The sequence below is a fragment of the Hemiscyllium ocellatum genome, chromosome 7 (genome assembly GCF_020745735.1).
Source record: "Hemiscyllium ocellatum isolate sHemOce1 chromosome 7, sHemOce1.pat.X.cur, whole genome shotgun sequence".
Taxonomy (NCBI): domain Eukaryota; kingdom Metazoa; phylum Chordata; class Chondrichthyes; order Orectolobiformes; family Hemiscylliidae; genus Hemiscyllium; species Hemiscyllium ocellatum.
Genome location: NC_083407.1, coordinates 76,238,439 through 76,261,161, shown reverse-complemented (window position 1 = coordinate 76,261,161; position 22,723 = coordinate 76,238,439). Strand labels below are relative to the sequence as shown.

At 39.4% G+C, this 22,723-nt stretch overlaps 1 protein-coding gene across 1 annotated transcript in view; it reads right to left on the bottom strand.

The window, feature by feature from the left end:
* The window catches only part of itgav (integrin, alpha V), a 134,813-nt gene continuing 112,090 nt past the window's right edge, over positions 1 to 22,723 (bottom strand). Inside the window, exons 25-30 of the mRNA XM_060827351.1 lie at positions 22,530 to 22,688; positions 17,863 to 17,970; positions 10,605 to 10,718; positions 9,649 to 9,750; positions 9,432 to 9,554; positions 1 to 1,304 (exon numbers count right to left, since the gene is read on the bottom strand). Of these exons, the coding sequence (XP_060683334.1) occupies positions 1,203 to 1,304; positions 9,432 to 9,554; positions 9,649 to 9,750; positions 10,605 to 10,718; positions 17,863 to 17,970; positions 22,530 to 22,688 (708 nt within the window). The 3' untranslated portion in view covers positions 1 to 1,202. The remainder of the gene's footprint in view (positions 1,305 to 9,431; positions 9,555 to 9,648; positions 9,751 to 10,604; positions 10,719 to 17,862; positions 17,971 to 22,529; positions 22,689 to 22,723) is intronic.

Below are 22,723 nucleotides of genomic sequence, written 5' to 3'. Positions count from 1 at the left end.
TTGAAATTCACATCCCATTTATTCCCTTTAAAAAGCCATGAAATACAATCACCCGAATGCATATGTAAGCAATTAAAGAACAAATGTGAACCTTAAAAGATAAAACAGGGCAAAGACCACTTACTTCCCTCATTATAAATCTACAGGGACATATCCTGATCCTAAAAAAATTAATTCATTTGTGTATCTTCCTTTTACCACATATACCATCTTTTGTAATCAATTGGAATATCTATATTTCACAAATATAAGCTTGTTTTTTTTAAGAACTGTAACAGAACTCAATTGCCGATTCGGACTAGGCTAATTTGTACAAACAAGATATAAAGGCAAATGCACTAAATATCGTGGTGATCTGCTCTCCTATTTTGGGGCACGGGATCTCGAATTTGTAATTAAGTTCTTCATGCAGTAACACAGAAGTCTGTAACAGAATGAGTTGCGCTTACCAATTTATACAGTGCAACTGCAGGGTCAGCAGGGGAGGGTGGAGTACTGGAGCATTGGTTGGTGGTGGGAAAATAGTCATGGTAAAAAGAGTCCACAGTAAATAGGATCAGAATGCCTCACTATAGTGCATCATACACCTGATCACTAACTTCAATGTTGACCAAAATAAATGCAACATACCTACAGAACATATTACCTCTTTTTGCCCAATATGGACAATCATATCATATCACGTTCCAAAACTTTTTAAAAATACATTCTCATTGTAAAACCGCTTTGCTTTCATCCAGATAAATTGACAACAGTCATTTAATGCTACAAAATGATAGGTTAAATCAATTAATGCATTTAAGAGGAGTTGTTCTTAAATGACTTTCAATGATTTGATTTTCAGTGAGGATCTACTAACTTGTGATATTGCACTTCAAAGTTAAAATTTAAAACACAGGTTGCTATAACAGCAACAATGGCAATGAATTTCACCATTTTAAACCTGCAATAATATACAGATTTTGAAGTGCTAATCAGTGCAATGAAATACAAGAACCACATCAGTAGGAACCAGCAAAGCTAAATTTATATTGCCCTTGCTCAATATTTGTACCTACCAACATGTCAATACAAATAAAGAGGCTCGTGCAAACTGCATTCTTGGCAGTTCATTTCACACCATGTTAGTCAAATTGTTCACTTCAAGTCCAGGGTTTAGAGTAATTCGAGTTCCAGGCAGTTTTTGTAAACCTGGGTGGCAGTTATGTTTCTGTAGCTCCATCCCCATTCATTTCCTGTGGTTGGAGTTGCTGTCGTTCAATAGAATCTTTACGTGGCGGTCGGACACGTTTGAAAAACCCAAACTGTAAAACACATTTCATATATCGCAAATCACTTGATTTAAACAATGCTAATATGCAACAACATCATGAGACATAAATCTTAGAAATTCATCTGTAGATCTTGGTGTAATCTGTTGCATAGACAACCAGGCTGGAGTATGATGACAATTCTTAATATATTATTATTGTTAGAGAATTTTTGTTCTAAAGAGTAACGAGGTATAGCTTTAAGTTGAAATCATAGTTTTATTTTGAGAATTAAGAATGAGACTATATAGAGCTGAGTTTTCCAATTGCCAATTGAAGTTAGTTGGCAAGTGAAATTCAAGGCACCTGGTTTACTAGTTCAGGGTGAATTTTCTCTCACATACTTCTGTATTTCACCTCATTAATGTTTAACCAAGATACTGAATGTGTTTTCTAGTGAGGAAGGCAGAAAAAGTGTTCACATTACAGAAGAGGAAGTTCTGTAGGTCTTAGAGAATATAAAAGGTGCATGAGTCAGGGATGTTTCAGATCAGCTGCAGACCATTCTGAAGGTGGAGTGCAAACATCGCGCATGTAGGCACCAATGATATAGATTTTAAAAATGGGATAAAGTCCTACAAGCAGAATTTAGGGAGTTAGGAGCCAAGTTAAAAAATAGGACCTCAGAGATAGTAATCTCAGGATTGCTACCAGTGCTACTGCTAATCAGAGTAGAAACAAAAAAATAGGCAGGATGAATGCGTAGCTTGAGAGATTGTGGAGGAGGGTGGAGTTCACATTTTTGGGACATTGGGAGCAGTTCTGGGGGAGGCGAGGCTATTACAAATTGGACAGTCTACACCGGGGCTGGACTGGACCCAATATCCTCGAGGGTGCTTTTGTTAATGCTGTTGGGGAGGGTTTAAACTAATGTGGCAGGGGGATGGGAACCAAATGAGGTGGCTAGTGGACAGTAAGGAGAAAGTAACGAAAGCCTGTAAGGAACTAGATAATGAAGGTCAGTATGACTAAGGGGAAGAGTAGGCAGGGAGCAGATGATGAACACAAAGGGACAGGTGGTCAAAGGCACATTTGTTTTAATATGAGAAGTGTAGTAGGTAAGACAGATGAACTTAGGGCTTGGATTGGTACCTGGGCGTATGATATTATTACTTTTTCTTTCTTAGTGAATAGAACCTCTGGTAGTCCAGGGACCACCGGGTTGTGACATAACTGCAGAAGAGGGGCAGACAATCCGCCCTAATGACCCGTCCACGGCCTGCTGCCTGGACCTTTTTTGGCCAGTTTGGCCAGGCCATGTTATTACTATTACTGAGACTTGGTTGAGGGAAGAGCATGATTTTCAACTAAATATCCCAGGACATAGATGCTTCTGGTAGGATAGAGAGGGAGGTAAAAGGGGTGGAGATTTGCTTTACTAGTCCGAGAAGATATCACAGTTGTGCTGAAAGAGGGCATTATGGAGGACTCGAGCAGTGAGGCAATATGGGCAGAGCTCAGAAGTAGGAAGGGTGCAGTAATAATGTTGGGGTTGTGCTACAACCTCCCAACAGTGAGTGTGAGATATAGGTGCAAATATGGAAACAGATTATGGAAAAACGTAGGAGCAATAGGATGGTGGTGATAGTAGATTTTGATTTTCCCAACAGTGACTGGGATTCACTTGGTGTTCGAGGTATAGATGGAGGAGAATTTATAAGGAGCATCCAGGAGGGTTTTATAGAGCAGTACATAAATAGTCCAACTCGAGATGGGGCCATGCTGGACCTGGTACTGTGGTGTTGAGCTCGGCCAGGTGGTTGAAGATTAAGATGGGGATTATTTTGGGAATAGTGATCACAATTCCATAAGTTTTAGAATAGTCGTGGACAAAGATGAGAGTGGTCCTAAAGAAAGAGTGCTAAATTGGGGGGAGGCCAATCCACATTTGATACGTGTGAGGCTTTTAAAGAGTGGTTGATTAGCGTGCGGGACAGACATGTCTGTATGAAAATGAGGGATAGAAGTGGCAAGATTATGGAACCACGACTGACAGGTGAAATTGTGAGACTAGCTAAGAGGAAAAAGGAAGTATATATAAAGGTCTAGGTAACTGAAAACACATGAAGCTTTGGAAGAAAATCGGAAAAGTGTGAACAATCTGAAATGAGGAATTAGGAGAGCTAAAAGGGGTCATGAAATATCGTTAGCAAACAGGTTTAAGGAAAATCCCAAAGCCTTTTATTCGTGCATAACGAGCAAGAGGGTAACTGGAGAAAGGGTTGGCCCACTCATAGACAAAGGAGGAAAATTATGCGTGGAGTCAGAGAAAATAGGTGAGATTCTTAATGAGTACTTTGCCTCAGTATTCACCGAGGAGAGGGACATGACGGATTTTGAGGTTAGGGATATGTGTTTGATTATTCTAGGTCAAGTCAGCGTAAGGAAGAAGGAGTGTTGGGTATTCTAAAAAGCATTACGATGGACAAGTCCCCAGTTCCAGATGGGATCTATCCCAGGTTACTGAGGGAAGTGAAAGGGGAAATAGCTGGGGCTTTAACAGATACCTTTGCAGCATCCTCAAACACAGGTGAGTCACAGAGGACTGGAGAATTGCTAATGTTGTCCCCTTGTTTAAGAAGGGTGGCAGGAATGATCCAGCTAATTGTGGATTAGTGAGCCTGATGTTAGTGGTAGGGAAGCTGCTGGAGAAGATTTTGAGACATAGGATCGATTTACATTTGGAAGAAAATGGGCTTATCAGTGAGAGGCAGCATGGTTTTTTGCAGGAAAGATTGTGTCTTACCAACTTGGTACAATTTTTTGAGCAAGTGACAAAGTTGATTGATGAGGGAAAGGCTATAGATGTCATATATATGGATTTGACTAAGGCATTTGATAAGGTTTCCCCATGGTAGGCTGATGGAGAAAGTGAAGTTGCATGGGGTACACGGTGTACTAGCTAGAAGGATAGACAACTGGCTGGCCAGCAGGACACAGACAGTAGTAGTGGAAGGGAGTTTCTCAAAATAGACAACTGTGACCAGTGGTGTTCCACAGGGATCCATGCTGGGACAACTGTTGTTTGTGATATACATAAATGATCTGGAGAAAGGTATAGGTGGTCTGATAGCAAGTTTGCAGATGACACTAAAATTGGCAGAGTAGCAGATAGTGAAGGGGACTGTCAAAAAAATGCAGCAGAATATAGATGGATTGGAGAGTTGGGCAGAGAAATGGCAGATAGAGTTCAATCCGGGCAAATGCGAGGAGATGCATTTTGGAAGATCCAATTCAAAAGCAAACTACACGGTAAATGGAAAAGTCCTCGGGAGAACTGGTGTACAGAGAGATCTGGGTGTTCAGGTCCTTTGTACCCTGAAGTTGGCAACACAGGTCGATAAAGTGGTTAAGGTGGCATATGGCATACTTTCCTTCATTGAACGGGGTATTGAATACAAGATGCCTGAACTGCTGTGCTTTCCAGCACCACTAATCCAGAATCTGGATTCTAGCATCTGCAGTCATTGTTTTTACCTCGTTGATTTTAACCCTACTGCGAATCCTCTTGCAAAGATACCTGCCTTGAAGAAGTTTTCCTCCTCTCTCTACAAGAATCCAGAGAGTCCCTCTCCCACTGCAACTCCCAGGTCATTTCCTCTGCTCTGAAAATAACAAGCACTCTGCCTCTTTCCTGATGAAGGGCTTTTGCCCGAAATGTCGATTTCCCTGCTCCTCGGATGCTGCCTGAACTGCTGTGCTCTTCCAGCACCACTCTAATCCAGATATTGAATACAAGAGTTTGCAAGTCATATTACAGTTGTATAGGACTTTGGTTCGGCCACGTTTGGAATACTGTACACAGTTGTGGTCACCACATTACCAAAAGGATGTGAATGCTTTGGAGAGGGTGCAGAGGAGGCTCACCAGGATGTTGCCTGGTATGGAAGGTGCTAGCTATGAGGAGAGGTTGAGTAGATTAGGATTATTTTCATTAGGAAGATGGAGGTTGAGGGGGACCTACAAAATCATGAGACATATAGGCAGAGAGGATAGCAAGAAGCTTTTTTCCCCCAGAGTGGGAGACTCAATTACTAGGGGTCACAAGTCCAAGGTGAAAGGGGAAAACTTTAAGGGAGACATGTGTGGAAAATTCTTTAGACAGAGGGTGGTGGATGCCTGGAATGTGTTGCCAGTGGAGGTGGTAGAGGCAGGCATGCTAGCATCATTTAAGATATATATCGACAGATCCATGAATGAGCAGGGAGCAGAGGGATATAAATCCTTAGAAAATAGGTGACAGATTTAGATAAAGGATCAGGATCGGTTCAGGCCTGGAGGGCCGAAGGGCCTGTTGGTGCGCTATAATTTTCTTTGTTCTTCATTCTAAATCTGCAGGACCTGATCTATTGTACCCCAGAATGTTGTAAGAGGTTAGGGAGGAAATTGCGAGACTCTTTGCAGAAATATTTGCATCATTTATAACTACCGGTGAGGTGCCTGATGCTTGGAGGGTGGTTAATGCTGCACCTTTGATTAAGGATTATAAGCAGAAACTGGGGAACTATACAGTCTGCCTTCAGTTGTGGGTAAGTTGTCACCAGTAGTGTTCCACAGGAATCAGTTCTGAGTCTTCTTTTGTGTGTCAAATATAGAAATGATTTGGATGTGAATATAAAAGGCATGGTAAGTAAGTTTGCCAATGACACCAAAACGGATTACATAGCAGACAGTGAAGAAGATTTTCCAAGATAACAAAAGGATCTTGATCAAATGGGTAAAGGGTTGAAAAATGACAGATGGCTTTCAATCTGGAGAAATGCGAAGTATTGCAATTTGGTACAACAAATGAGGATAGAGCCACATTGCTTGAATATAGGCTAAATCATGAAAAGATGGCAGATTTGATTCCATAGAAGATGGCATGTTTTGATTCCATAATCAGATTAATTTTTACAATCTTCACGATGGATTATTTTCTCCGTTATTGATAGCAACTTTATATTCCAGATTTATCAATGAATTTTCATGCCCTCAGAGCATTAGCTCCAGCCTCTGGTTTACCAGTCCAGGGACATTTACACCATTTTCCCCATGGCAAATCTCAGATACTCTGATTTATTCAAAGAAGTTCATTATCTAAACTGAGGGTGAGGTAGGGAAATTATCGTTGGGGCATGGGTAAATTGACATAAAATTTAATCACAGAAAATCGAAAAGAAAAGTAGCAGATGTCAGATAATCTCAGGCATGACTACAAAAACCAAGACCTAAAAAAACAGATACAGAGGAAAATGGTAAAACCTAAGGAAGTTGTTAAAGTATATTTCGTCCATTATGTAATTTACCAAGTTGAAATGTGAATGTTGGGAAGTATCGTTAGCAATGAGTTTCAGATTTACTAGTTAGCGGGCAGAACACTGGCTGATAATGCAAATGATCCATATACTGGACTGGACAGATGCAAAGAAATATTGATTGCATTTGCAATCTTGCTTGATCAAGGTTTTGCTACTGTATGCTTTGTTGCTGGTGTCTCTGAAGATGAGAGTAAAGATATTAATGACAAACAAGCCAATTTGATCTCAGTAAAAATTAGTCAGAATCTATGAAGATCATTTCTGGAGGTTGCACTGGAAGATACAGACAAAAGCGCATTCAAAACTTTAAAGTGTTCCTCAATCTCTATTCCTAAGGCAATCTCACTCTCCCTGATGAATTTCTGTCACACTTGGTCAATGGTAGGTATGTTCTGTCTTGCATAAGGAGACAAAAACTGTGCACAATATACCAGGTGAAGGGTAACCAAGGCTCTAATCAACTGCAACAAGCAACTTTATTTCTGTGCTCTACCCATTGCAATGTAATTTAAGTTATTGTTGTTTTTAATGTTACATTGAAGGACTCCTTTGACCAGTCATCCTTGGGTTACTGAGTACTTAGAACATCTGCTCTGGCTGGAGATTGGAAGGTGGACCTGTATGATTGCATCCATATCTCTCAGCCAGAAGCTCCAGATTTAAGTTCCACTCCAGGACCTGCTGGCCATGGAAAGCAGATTAATAGCATGCCAAAGAGGTGGAGTAATGTATTCAACACATGCCAATGGCAGGAGAGAAAATGGAGTCTCTACCAATGCTCCAGGCTACAATACGCATGTAAAAATTGTATGTTGTCACAACAACTCTGAAACCTTCGGAAAGCTGTTTAGCTCAGCTGGTTGGATGATGCCAAGAGGTCAAAGGACCTGCTTCCTTATCCTATTAATGGTGCAGGCTGTGGCTGAGTGTGTCAGACCTGCCTTCATCCTCTTGAACTCAAGAACAAGGAGATCTCAGGTGTCAAAATAAGATTTGCATAATTCGCGTACAACATTGATCAGTAAGATGCACCAAGCTATAGACCTGAACACAAAATCATTTGTAAAAATTTAAATTCAAAACAGTGACAACAAAGCAATACTAATAGCTACCAAGAGAAATACTACAAAGTGACCCAGTCTAAAGTGTCCTTGTTCATGAACCAGTAAAAGCTAGACTATAGGCAGCAAGCAATGAGGAAGGCAAGTGGTATGTTGGACTTCATTGCAAAAGGTATTTGAGTACAGAAATAAAGATAGCTTGCTGCAGTTGTATAGAGCCTTGGGGACACTTTACCTGGTATACTATGCACAGTTTTTGCCTCATTATGCAAGGAAGGACATACTTATCATAAGATCGAGTGTACCAGAAGTCTATCAGATTAATTGCTAGGATAGTGAGATTGTCTTATGAATAAAGAAAGATTGAGGAGATTGGGTCAATATGCCTTAGAGATTGTAAAGGTGGTCTCACTAAAACTTTAAAAATTATTACAGGGTGGATATAGATAAGATGTATCCCCTGGCTGCTGTGTCTAGAACCAGGGATAATCTTAAATGGACCAACCATCATTCTGAGATTGAGGTGATGAGGAATTTCTTCACTTAAGTATGAGGGATCTTTAGAATTCTCTACCCCAGAGGAGAATGGAAGTCCAATCATTGGGAATGAAAAATTAAATTGATAGATTTCTGAAGATGACTGACATCAGTAGGTATGCAGATCGTGCAGGAAAGTGATAATGAGACAGGTGATCAGCCATGATCTAACTGAATGGTGGAGCAATCTTGATAAGCTGAATGGTTTCTCCTGTGGCAAAGGTGAGGACTGCAGATGCTGGAAACCAGAGTTTAGATCAGAGTGGTGCTGGAAAAGCAGGTCAGGCAGCATCCAAGGAACATGAAAATCGATGTTTCGGGCAAAAGACCTTTATCAGGAATAGAGCAAGTTTCTCCTGTTGCTATCCTAATTCAGGCATTAGATAGAAAAAGGTTTAATTTTATGGAGTATTATTTTCATGCGTTTACCTTCCAAATTTACATTTGATATTTTATTTTCAGGTTACAGAGGCAACAAACCAAAAATACTTTTTTTAAATACTAAGCAATTTTATTTGTTTCCCCTTGTACATGTCACACATGCTTTTGTAATACTGAGGCTAACGTGTTCAGTCAGTTTAGAACTTAAATTCTAAAACTCTTTTCATGTACTTAAGAAATTTATTAGGTTGTATATTGTTCAAAGGACAAAGTTTTCTCATGATCTACACAGAAGAATTTAATTCCTTCTAATCTCACACTGTTAATACATTATTAATAGAATTTACTACAAAAATACCTGAAAGTGCTGCATGAGTATATCTGAGTTTCTAAATGGTGTGAAAACAAAGTTATTGTTTTGAGTCCAATGACCCTTCTTCAGAACTGTTCTGACAAAGGGTCACTGGAGTCAAAATGTTAATTCTATTTTCTCTCCACAGATGCCGACTGACCTGCTGAATTTCTCCAGCGATTTTATTTTGTTTCAGATCTCGAGCAACTACAGTTCTTTGTTTTACTTTTAAATAGTATACTGCATTCATATTACTACTAAAGTTAAAGTCACCACAGTCTTAGCAGACCATAGCGGAGGGCAGAGGTTGGGGAGAATTCTTTATGGTAACCTCTGATTTCAGACTTTAAAAATATAAGATTTTGTACTGCATCTCATTATGTCTCACATGACTGAAAGACAATGTAATTGATCCTCTACGATCCAACAATATTTCCATAACTTACAGCAATTAATGATTAAAAGAAACTTGACAAAGAGCGTTACTTACTTTATACATGACAAATACCAAGAGAGCTAGAAGGAGTAGACCAGCTAGGAGTGCCAATATGATAACCCAAACTGGCACTGGATGAGGAGTAATCACCTTATCCCAAGTCACCAAAGTAGTAACCTGCAAATATTTTTTAAAATTGTTAAATGTTGATTTTAAAAACAGATGAATTTTATTTTCAAAAATATTAATGAATCTAAAAAATGGTACTTACCACAATGGATCCGGTGGGAAGTTCAGTAGAGAAGTTTTTATATGGCAATTCAATGACACTGTATGATGCAGAAGCCATCAAGGAGTATGACTGGTTCTCTTTCTAGTTACATAAAAGAGAAATGATATGGGCGTATGTTTTGATGATATCATGTACATTAAAAAATATACACATCATGAACATTCCTATTGGATCATTAACTGTCATATCATTCTTCTCATCCATGAGTTCATACTGTTCCCTCTACCTGCCCTTCATGGGTAAAAGAGCAAGGAGGTGATGTTGAATGCGTATAAGACACCTGTTAGACCTCAGCTGGAGTACTGTGTATGGTTCAGGGTACCACATTACAGGAAGGATGTGAAATTGGAGGGAGTATAGAAGTAGTTTACAAGAATGGTTCCAGGAATAGGGGGCTTCAGTTATGCAGGTATGTTGAAGAATTTGGGACTGTTCCCCTTTGGAGAGAAGATTTGAAAGAGGTTTTCAAAATCATGAGTGTGCTGGATAGAACAGATGAAGAGAAACAGTTCCTGCTCCTAAAAGGACAACAGCACATAGATTTAAATGATTTGCAAAAGAACCACAGTGAAGTAAGCAAAAGGTTTTCACTCAGCTCATAATTAAGCATATGGAATGTACTTCCTTGGTATAGGCAAGTTCAACTCAGGCACCTAAGGCACCTGAAAGGACACTGGGTGATTGCTTGCATAAAAATAATGTGTGCAAGGGCCTGGGGAAAAAGCAGGAGATTGGCATTAGAAAATGAAGCTCATTTAATGAGCTGGTGGCGGCACAATATGCCAAATAGCCTCCTTCTCACTGTAAGCCTTCTGTAATTCTGCGATATAACACCAAGAAATAGAACTACAAAATTATTCTTAAACAAACAGAATACAACTGATGAAGACACTAAAATTGTAAAAAGCCTGTTTTGAAAACTTCCTGCCACTCACTTTCATGAATGTTTCACCCCATAGTCGTGACCGGATGTGCAGGACCACACTCTTGTCTCTTTCCAGTCTGCCAATCTGACAGTTAATCTTCACACATTCTGCATTGTCACATCCCTGCAGAAACCAAGAGGAGATATCATTATCATCATCATCTATTCCCCCTGCATATAATACAAATACTTGGACTTGTAACAATTTCATGGTATAGAAAGAGTTCACTTCTTACACTAAGCCCACACCAAAGACATCTAGCCTAATCCGACTTTCCAACACTTGACCCATAGCCCTACAGAATACAGGACTTGAGGCATACATCTGTAAACCTTTTAAATTAGTTGAAGGTTTCTGCCTCTACTATCTTTTCAGCTGCTGAGCTCCAGTCTGCTATAAGTTTATTTCTTGATTTCCTCTCTGATATTTCTATCATTTTATACCTGTACCCACTAATCTCAGAGATCTCTGCTAAGGTAAATAAAACACCTTCCATCCATTCTATCCATGCCCCTCACAATTCTTTTTATGTCTCAATCAAATCTCCCCTCAATCTCCTCTGTTCTAAAGAGGAACTACCCCAGACAATCCAAACTTTATTATAGCTGCATTTTCCAGACCTACCAACATTCTCCCCAAGTGTCCTTTGTTTTCTCCCTAATGTACATCCTTTCAGTGAGCAGAAATGCACACTCTTTTCTAAACAATGATTTTTATAACTCCGACATAATCTTCCTTTACTTATATTCTATCCCTTAGCTAATAAAGGAAAGAATTGCACAGATCTTCTTAACCGCCTTATCAACCTGACCCACTACCTTCAGAGATCTATTGAATTTCACTCAAAAGTCCCTCACTTCACTTAAATCTCACTTTTTTGCATATTCCATAGCTTTTTTTGACCTATCCAAATGCATCACCTCATAATTCTTAGGTTGAACTCCATTTTCCATTTTTCTGCCCATTTTCTCTACTAATACCTTCATGCAGTCTACAGCTATCTTCCTCAGATTCAACCGTACAGCTAATTTTGACCCCTGCATTCTTGATTAGATTCCCTACAGAGATTAGATTAGATTCCCTACAGTGTGGAGACAGGCAATTTAGCCCAACAAGTCCACACCCACCCTCCGAAGAGTAACCCACCCAGACCCATTCCATTACCTTTACCTCTGACTAATGCACTATGGGCAATTTAGCATGGCCAATTCACCTAACGTGTACCTCTTTGGATTGTGGGAGAAAACCACAGCACCTGAAGGAAACCCATGCAGACAAGGGGAGAATATGCAAACTCCATACAGATTCCTGAAGCAGGAATTGAGCCCAGGTCCCTGGCGCTGTGAGGCAGCAGTGCTAACTACCCCAATTATGTTCATATTGTTAATATATACCACAAAAAGCAGAGGATCCAGTATGCAGCTCTGCAAAACCCTATTGGAGATACAGTCTTCTCTTCACCATTACACTTGTTTCCTACCACTGATTTCATTTCTATCCAGCTTACTAAATTCTCCTGGATCCTTCATGTTTTTATTTCTTAAAAACAATATGCCATTGCTAAAATCAATGTAGACCATATCAATTACTGTACCGTTATTGATCTTCCTTAATGATTCCTCCAAACACTTTAAGTCAGACACCATCTTCCCTGAACAAGTCTACCCTGACTATACTTCACTAATCTGTGCCCTTCCAAGCGACAGTTTATACTATCTCTCAAAATTCCCATTACAGAGGTTAGACTGACACACTTGTAATTATTTGGTGCATTCCTCCTCCATTTCTAAAAGTAACATCAGCAGTGCTCCAATCCTTTAGCCTCACACTGTTATCCATTGAGGATTGGAAAATGAAAGTCAGACCTGCCACTGTTTCCTCCCTCCATACTGGATCCTCTGATTTGCAGTATATATTAACACCCTGAAGTTCAGTTCATCCAGTATGAATGGTTTATCTACTTTCAAGGATCTTAACTCCATTAAGACCTCTCGCACTATATTCATCAAATCGAGTATTTCACACTGTCTGTCTTTCTCAGCTATAATATCTACATACCTCCCTGGTTTTGTGAAGACAGATGCAACATATTCATTAAGAATCATATTAAAATCTTTTGCCTCTAAACATCAATTATGTTTTTGGTCTTTTATGGACTCTACTTGTTATCCTCTTAATGTGTTGAGATTTTAATTTTTATTCCCTGAATAGTCAGCAGGAAATTGAGGAGCAAGTATGTTGAGCGGTCCCAGATTTTTGCAACAATAACAGGGTTGTAAAGGTAGGGGAATTTAACTTTCCAAACACAGACTGGAACTTCTATAGTGTAAAGGGCTTGGATGGGTAGGAATGTATTAAGTGTGTTCAAGAAAGTTTTCTTATTCAGCATGTGGATGTACCTACTAGACAAGGAGTAAGACTCTCTTGGGAAATAAGACAGGGCAAGTGATGGAGGTGTTAGTGGGGGAGCACTTTGGAGCAAGTGATCATAATTCTATTAGCGATTTTTGAGAAGATTTGGTAGCTCAGGTTGATGATAAGTATGAAAGTGAGCTCGCTGAGCTGGAAGATTTGTTTTCAGATGTTACCTAGTCATGGTGACAAAATATCAGTGAGAGTCTCCAGTGAAGCACTGGTGTTATGTCCTGCCTCTCTTGGTTTCTTAATGTGGGTGATGTCATTTCCACTTCTTTTCTCAAGGGAAAGTAGTTGGGATCTAAGTCGATGTGTTTATTGTTGGAGTTCTGGTTAGAATGCCATGCCTCTAGGAATTCTCGTGCATGTCTTTGTTTCGCCTGATCTAGGATGTGTGTACTGTCCCAGTTAAAGTGGTGTCCTCCTTTATCTGTATGTATGGAAACTAGGGATAGTTGGTCATGTTTATTGGTGGCCAGTTGGTGTTCATGTATCCTGGCCAAATTTCCTGTTTGTTTGTCCAATGTTTTTTTTTCACTGTTCTTGCATGGTATTTTGTAAATGACATTAGTTTTGCTGGTAATATCTAATGGATCCTTTTGGTTCATTAGTCACTGTTTAAGTGTGTTGGTAGGTTTGTGGGCTACCATGATGCCAAGGGGCCTGAGTAGTCTGGAAGTCATTTCTGATAGGCCTTCGATTTAAGGTGGCTTTAGTTTTCGTTGCATTGTGTCTGGTTGTTTGAGTTTGAGACATGGACTTCTAACCACAACTGTAATCACAACAAAATTGGTGGCATAATGGACAGTGAAGAAAGTTTTCTAAGAGTTCAATGAAATCTTTATCAGATGGACCAATGGATAGATACAGTTTCATTTATATAAATGCGAGGTGTTGCATTTTGATCATGTAAACAAGGATAGGACTTACAAGGTTCATAGTTCTTTGAAAGTGGCCTGACAGGTAGACAGAGTGGTAAAGGTGGTGTTTTGTATGCTCGCTTTCACTGATCAGTGCATTGAATATAGGAATTGTGAGGTCATGTCGCAGCCACCTTTAGAATATTGCAAACAAATCTGGTTGTCCTGTTATAGAAAGGACGTTGTTAAACTAGATCTAAAGAGAGGGCTAAGAAGAGCCAGGAGAGGACATGAGAAGCCATTGGTGGATAGAACAAGGAAAGCCTAAGGCCTTCTATAGGTATATCAGGAATAAAAAAATGACTAGGGTAAGATGAGTGCCAATCAAAGATAGTAGTGGGAAGTTGTGTATGGAATCTAAGGACATAGGGGAAGCGCTTAAAGAATACTTTTCATCAGTATTCACATTGGAAAAGGGCAATGCTAGTGAGAATATAGAGGTACAGGCTACAAGATGAGATGGTACTGAGGTTGACAAAGGGGAGGTTTTAGCAATTTTGAAAGATCTGAAAATAGGTAAGACCCCTGGGCCGGATGGGATTCTCTGGGAAGTCAGGGAGGAGATTGCAGAGCCTTTGACTTCGATCTTTATGTCATCATTGTCGGCAGTAGTGCCTGAAGTCTGGAAGATAGCAAATGTTGTTCCTTGTTTAAGAAGGGGAGTTGGGACAACCCTGGTAATTATTGACCAGAGACCCTTACTTTGGTTGTGGATAAAATGTTGGAAAAGGTTATTAGAGATAGGATTTATAATCATCTGGAAAGGAATAATTTGTTAAGGGATAGTTAACACAGTTTTGTGATGGCAGGTCATGCTTCACTAACCTTCATGAGTTCTTAGAGAAGGTGACAAAACAAATGGATGAAGGTAAAGCGGTGACATAATCAAGGCATGTAAGATAGTCAGAGGGTTAGACAGGGTGGACAGTGAGAGCCTCTCTCCTCGGATGGTGAAGACTAACATGAGGGGACATAGCTTTAAGTTGAGGGGTGATAGCTTTAGGACAGATATTAGGGGTAGTTTCTTCACTCAGAGTAGCAGGGGCATGCAACAGTCTGTCTGCAATAATAGACTCGCTGATGTTAAGGGTATTTAAATGGGCATTGGACATACATATGGATAATAATGGAACTGTGTAGATTAGATGGACATCAAATTATTTTCACAGGTCGGTGCAAAATAGAGGGCTGAAGGGCCTGTACTGCATTGCAACGTCCAATGTTCTATGTATGCGGAAAACATTTGCAAGGATGTTCCAGGACTGGGAGGGTTTGAATTATAAGGACAGGCTGGGACTTTTTGCCCTTCAGCCTCTGACGCTTCAGGGGAGAAACCTTAGAGAGGTTTACAAAAAGAATGAGGGATTTAGATAAGGTGCATAGTCAAGGTTTTTTTCTAAGGTTAGCCGATTCAAAACTAGACAGCATTGGTTTAAGGTGAGAAGGGTAAAGATTTAAAGAGGACTGGAGGGGCAACATTTGAGACTTTATAAAGCTCCAGTTAGGCCCCATTTAGAATACTGTGTCCAATTTTGGGCCCCATACCTCAGGAAGGATGTACTGGCACTGGAGCGTGTCCAGCAGAGATTCACATGGATGATCCCTGGAATGGTAGGCCTAACATATAATGATCGGCTGAGGATCCTGGGATTACATTCATTAGAGTTGAGAAAGTGGAGGGTAGATCTAATAGAAACTTAGAAGATAATGCATGGCTTAGAAAGGGTGGATGCTGGCAAGTTGTTTCCGTTAGATGGGGAGACTAGGATCTGTGGGCACAGCCTTAAAATTAGAGGGGGTTAATTTAGAATGGAAATGAAGAGACATTTCTTCAACCAGAGAGTGATGGGCCTGTGGAATTTGTTGCCACAGAGCGCAGTGGAGGCCGGGACTTTGGTGTCTTCATTGCAGAGACTGATAAATTCTTGATCTCTCAAGGGATTAAGGGCTACGGGGAGAGTGTGGATAAGTGGAATTGAAACATCCATCAGCCATGATTAAATGGCAGAGTGGACTCAATGGGTTGAATGGCCTTGCTTCCACTCCTATGTCTTATGGTCTTATTTTCATACAGAGGGTGGCACATATATAGAATCAGCTATGAGAGGAAGTGATAGAGGTGGATACAATTTCAAAATCTAAAAGCCATTTAGACAGGCACATGAATAGAAAAGAGAAATGGGCTCAACACAGGCAAATGGGACTAGTTAAATTTAGGATATCTAGTCAGCATGAATGAGTTGGATTGAAGGGTCTGTTTCCATGCTGATGAACTTATGACTCTAGAAAACATATTTGGGCTCACCTTGATCTTACTTGCCAAGATTTTTTCATCCCTTCTCTTTGTTTTCTTGATTTATTTTTTGATTTCATTCCTCCAGTTCCCAGTTTTCTAGATCCCTTCCAGTTTTTTGCATCTTAAGTCCTCTGTTTCAGGTATAAACTTTCCTTTTCTGCCGGATCTTGCCCTATAAGCTCTTTGACATCCAAGAGACACCTGATTTTACCAAGCCACCATTCTGTTTTATGGGAACATGTTTACTCTGAACCCTTAAATTCTTCCATTTTAATTCTTTCCATTGCTTAGAAGAATTTGCCTTGCCCCAATTCAGAAATGTAAATCTTCTTCAACCTTTTCCATAACAATGTTAAAACTAATTAAATTAATGATCACTGCCAGTCATTCACCTGCCCTGTTCATTTCCTTGAGCTAAGTTTAGAACCTGTTCAATTTGCAACACATTTGCTAAAATATTTCACGTGCAACTCAAGAATTTAACTTTCTAGATTCCTTTCACACTTGTGAAAACACAGCCTCAAACGGAGGCAAATACTTTTACCCATGAGCTTGACCCTAATCTTTTGAATTTCTCCTTTAAATCCATAGCTTCTTCATGTTCATACAAATCACATTCCCCAAGATATGTTTTAGACCAAACGTTTAATCATAACTGCTAGCCCTGCCCAATTTAATTAACAGGAATTCCAAATGTTCTAAGTGCAGTTGGGAAAGGAATCATTTCTGAAATGGACATTTATAACTGGGCATTTTTAAATGTTGGTGGTCCCCAAAATTACTATCAGATTTTCGTATGTTGGAATTTAAAAAATCTTACCCAATTTCTCCATCATCATTGTCATTAACCCCATGCAGCATCAAATACTATGGCACTCAAAGTGATTTGTTATAATGGCATTTCAAAAGCTATTTATTTTCTGATCAATCATTAACAAAAAAAAAATCTTTTATCTGGGTTGGCAGTTCATCAATACTCAGGTATATTCCTCAAAACCAACAGAAAATTCTGAAGTTTAAAGATCCAAATGGCAGCAAATTGGTAAGGTTATCTTATAACCTGATCTACTCTAAACTAAAAAACCGACATGGAATCCCAATGTTTAATTGACTACTATATTCTGATAGCTCAGTGACACAATGGAACTTGTAAACTAATTTCAACCATTTAGTTGTGCAGAATTCAACAGAAGAGAAAACATTTGCAGTTTCCTTTATTGCTATTCTGTGATGCATTGAGAATGCACATGTGAATATGGGATTAAGAACTCGCTTGAACTTTGCTGTTATGTTTTAGTAGTCTGGTGACCTTTGGCTATTATTCTCAAGCCTCAGTCGCAAAGCAAAATTACATATTGCAATGTATGTGTTAAACATAACTTAGCATAATTCAGTACCTTAGGAGAAGAAAAAATGTCATGCTCATTGGTTGACATCATCTGAATTTCTGAGGACTAGAAGATCTAGCAATATCAGAACAAGCCAAGAAAAACTTTTCTAATTACCTACTCAAATAAATTCACAATAACGGTTTTCAATCCTTAGCATTTCCAGATGAAAAGACTTTATGCAGAAAGTTCTTGAACTTAAGCAGGAAAAACATTAGAATCACATAATTACTATCCTAGATACATACCAGCACCTCAATCCCTTCTGATTCAGTTGTGTCTCTGCGTTTTATATTATGTTCATGTTTCACACTTGCAGTTGGAGATGTTGTCTGGTTTGTAATTGAACTTGCACTCTGCAACAAAATAATGGGCAAAAAAATGACACTGGAACACTTCTTATATGATCTATGTAATAATCATTGTGCATTTCCAAGTAATGTTCATCTCCAAACCCTTTTTTCCAGTGTCTCTGTTGAATTTTTTCCCTTAATATAGATGTGGGAATTTATAATGATAGAAATTCTCTATATAAAGTGGTGTGTGTGTTAACTTTCATCTTAACTTTCCACATGCAATGCAATGGAAGATTGAATATTACTAAATAGTAGAACACTAGATTTTGCTAATATCCAGAATTATATATTGCCATCATTGATAACTAGTTAACTAACAAGAGGAAGATAATTTCTGAACATTTTCATCGGCATGTGTGCTGGAGCCCAGCAAGAGTGCACAAGATAACGTTGGAGTGTTTGCATGTATCTTCAGCCAAATGTTCAGATGGCTCAAGTTTAGAGACCTTGCAAGACCACCATCATTGATACTAATATCCATTTACTTAAATTCACTCCATATGGCCATAAGAAACAACTGTATGCATTGGTCATGGCAAGTTCTATAAGATTTGAAAACGAATTCACCCTGCACCTTGAGGGAGAGAGGCTGGAAATTCGATGTAATGGTATTACAGTTGAGTAAAGATAAATACAAAGATATGTGTGAGGAGTTGGTCAGAGCTGATTGGAAGGAGAGCCGAGCAGGGAAGACTGTGGAGCAGTGATGCCAGCAGTATCTTGGGGTAATTTGGAAGACAGAGCAGAAATTCATCTCCAAAAAGAAGCATACTAAGGAGAAAATGAGGCAATGAGAAGACAAGGAATAGCAGGAGCAGCATAAAAGCAAAAGCAAAAGCAAAAGCGCAACACCACAGGGCGTGGAGTGTATTATTTCCCCTTTCAATTCTATTTTGATTTAATCCCCGCCCTCCCCTTCACAGTTTGATCATGCAGCATTGCCCTTTGATGTGAAGGGCACTGTTTGTCACTGACCACTTGGGTGTTTTCTTTCTTCCTGGTCATGGGAATTGAATAAAGATTTATGCACCTTGTGTCTTTCACTGTGCCTCACACCTACACACACATAACATGAATGTTGGGGATAAATAAGCACTACCGCAGTTAGGCGGCAGTGTGGGGGTTTTAAAAGGAAAAACTAAGAAACAAAAAAGGAGCATCAGGCATGCTGTTCACTGAGAGCTGGCTCTGAGGGAGCTGGATCACTGTGGAGTGAAGGACTCTGCTCTTTAAAGAGGAGAGGAGACTGATTTTTGTTGGTGTCTTTGCATTAAGGAGTTTATTTTGAAGTCTTCTGTTTCTTCTTTATTTTTAAGAAGAAAAAAGCAAAAGCATACAATGTGGTGAAGATTAGTTGGAAGCCAGATGGTTGGGAGCCTTATAAAAACCAGCAGGGGATAACTAAAAAAGCAATGAGAGGGAAGTAGATGAAATTAGGATAAACTAGCAATTAATATAAAAGAAGAATGTGAGTTTTTTTGGATATATAAATGGTAACAGAGAGACAAGAATGGACATTAGATTGCAGGAAAATGAGGCTGGAGAAATAGTAATGGGGAACAAAGAAATGGTGGAGGAACTGAAAGGTACTTTTCATTAGTCTTCACAGTAGAAGACATCAGTAGCCTACCAGAACTTTAAAAAAGACAAGGAGCAGAGGTGAGTGTAATGGCCATCACCATAGAGAAGGTGCCAGGAAAGCTGAAAAGTCTAAAGGTGGATAAATCACCCAGACAAGATGGACCATACCCTCAAGATCTGAAGGAGATAGCTGAGGAGATTATGGACGAATTGCTAGCAATCATTCAGGATTTACTGAAGTTACGGAGGATTGGAAAATAGCTAATGTAGCATCACTATTTAATAAGAGAGGGAGGCAGAAGGCTGGAAATTGCAGGCCAGTTAGCCTGACCTTGGTCATTGGTAAGATTTCAGTAAGGATAAGATTGCAAAGTACTTGGAAGTGCATGAAAAAACAGGATTGAGTCAGCATGGCTTTTTCAAGGGTAGGTCATGAGTTAGACAAGGGAGAGTCAGAGGACATGATCTATTTGGATTTCCAAAAGGCCTTTAACCAGGTGCCAGACAGGAGACTGCTAACTAACAACCCATTATGTTAGGGACAAAGTACTGTCATGGATAGGAGATTGGTGTCTGGCAGAAAGCAAAGAATGGTGACACAAGGTTTTTTTTTTGGGATGGCAGCTGGTGACTAGTGGAGTTTCACAGGGGTCAGTATTGTGACCACAATTATTCACATTATACATGAACAATTTGGACAGAGGAAGTGCGGACATTGTTGCTAAGTTTATTAATGAAACAAAGTTAGGTCAAGGCACAGGTGGTGTTAAGGAAGTGGGGAGGCTGCAGAAGGACTTAGACTGGCTGGAGAGTGCGCACTGAAATGGTAGATGAAAGACAATGTGGGGAAGTGGGTGGTTATGTGATTTGGTAGGAACATTGGAGACACAGACTATTTTCTAAATCTGAATGGCTTCAGAAATCTGAAGCACAAAGGTACTTAGGATTCCCAGTTCAGGATTGGCTTAAGGTTAACATGCAGATTAAATTGGCAGTTAGGAAGACAAATGCAATTTAGAATTCATTTCAAGAAGTCTGGAACACATGAACAGAGATGTACTGTTGAGGCTGTACAAGGTTCTGGTCAGACTGCACTTGGAATAATGTGAGCAGTTTTGGGCCCCATATCTATGGGTGGATGTGTTGACATTGAGGGAGTTCAGAGGAGATTTACAAGAAATTTTCCCAGGATAAAGGGCTATCATATGTTGAGTAATTGAGGATTGTGGATCTGTACTCAATGGAATTTAAGAAAATTCAGGATTTGGAGATGCCGGTGTTGGACTGGGGTGTACAAAGTTAAAAATCACACAACACCAGGTTATAGTCCAACAGGTTTAATTGGAAGCACACTAGCTTTCAGAGTGACGCTCTTGATGAAGGAGCGTCGCTCCGAAAGCTAGTGTACTTCCAATTAAACCTGTTGGACTATAACCTGGTGTTGTGTAAAGAAAAATCAGGGGAGATTATACAGAATGCAGAGATGTCTGGATAGAGTGGATTTGGAGAAGATGTTTCCACTAGTGGGAGAGACTAGGACCTGAGATCACCGCCTCAGAATGAAGGGACAACCCTTTAGAACTGAGATGAAGAGGAATTTCTTCAGCTATAAGGTGGTGAATGTGTGGAACTCATTGCCACAGAAAAATGTGGAGGTTAAGTCATTGCATCATTAGGTGAAGTCATTTAATAGAGATATAGGTCCTTGATTGGCAAAGGGTTCAAGGATTACAGGGTGAAGGTAGGAGAAGATGTTGAGAAACATATCGGCCATGATCAAATGGCTGAGCAGATGGGCCAAAGAGCCTAATTCTCAGCTAGATCTTATGGTCTAACAGGAATGTCGTACTTATGATCTGCATACCACAGAAGGCATGGGATATTTAAAGACACTGGTGACTACTTATTTATAAGAGAGGTTGCCAAGGAATGTCCTATTCAGAAAAAAAAAGGGGGTAAATCTAGCATGCTTTATTAAAATCCTGTCAACTTTATTTCAATAAGATGAGATATGGAGTCATCCATTGTGCAACCAGAATCATTCCACTCCATACCACATTACAACCTTGATCAAGATGGATGTAAGAGTTGAGTGCAAAGGTAGTGAGAGCTGTTGCCTGAGATATTGTGGCAGTATTTAGTGATCGATATTAAGAGTAGGAATAAGATATTTGCTGAGGATTTTTCACTAGTCAATTCCAATTATACATGCATCTTGAAGTAACTCTAGTCAACCAACAAGAGCAGCTACGTAAGTTTCAGGCAAAAATTCGCAAATAGCTTACATTCATTTTCCCCCAAGTGCTAAGAAATCAGTATCTCAAACAAAAGAAAGTTCCACCACCTAATTTTAACCTTCAATGATTCTATTATTGTCGACATTCTCAAGGGTCACCATAAACTTAATTTCACCAGTCATCCCAACACTAGGAACATGAGCATGGCTGAGTTGAATTGCTTGCTGATGAATGGTTCACTTTTTGATCTCTCAAAAGCCTCAGTGAGGTTTGCCTCAAAAATATGATGAAACACATATCACTCACCAAGTGAGGTGCATTTTCAAAAATACTCAGTAACCTGACACTATCTAGAAGTTTGATTAATCATTCAAACTACTTTCAGGATCAATGTCAGCATTGTCCGCGACCTGCATATCATGCCTGCCACAGACAATGCAAGGTTACTAATGGTGGCAACTTTCTCTCTGCAACAACTATCAACAAAAGAACAAGAGCTGCAAGGTTATAGGCACACAATCCACTGCCAAGTTGCACATCATCCTGTCTTGATGCACGATTGTTCCTCCATTGTATTGGATTAAAATAATTTTCTACCTAATATTATTAATATTTCATTATAATTAATGTACATTAAAACTAGTGGTAGACATTATTTTGTCCTTGATAGATATGGAGAGCAAATATGTTAAATGTTTCCAGTGTATACAAGGGATTGATAATGAAAAGTGCAATATTCACCTTTAAGTTCAGTGGATTGATAATTGTCTTGGAGGTACAGTTCATAGGACCTTCAGGTATGTACTCCATTATGTACAACAGGTAATTCTCCTTATACCTGTATGGCCACTGAAGATCTAATATGGCTTTGCTAAATGCACTTGGTCCATTGTTCCGTAACTTTAAGAAAGAGATTATAAATTAACATTTTCAAT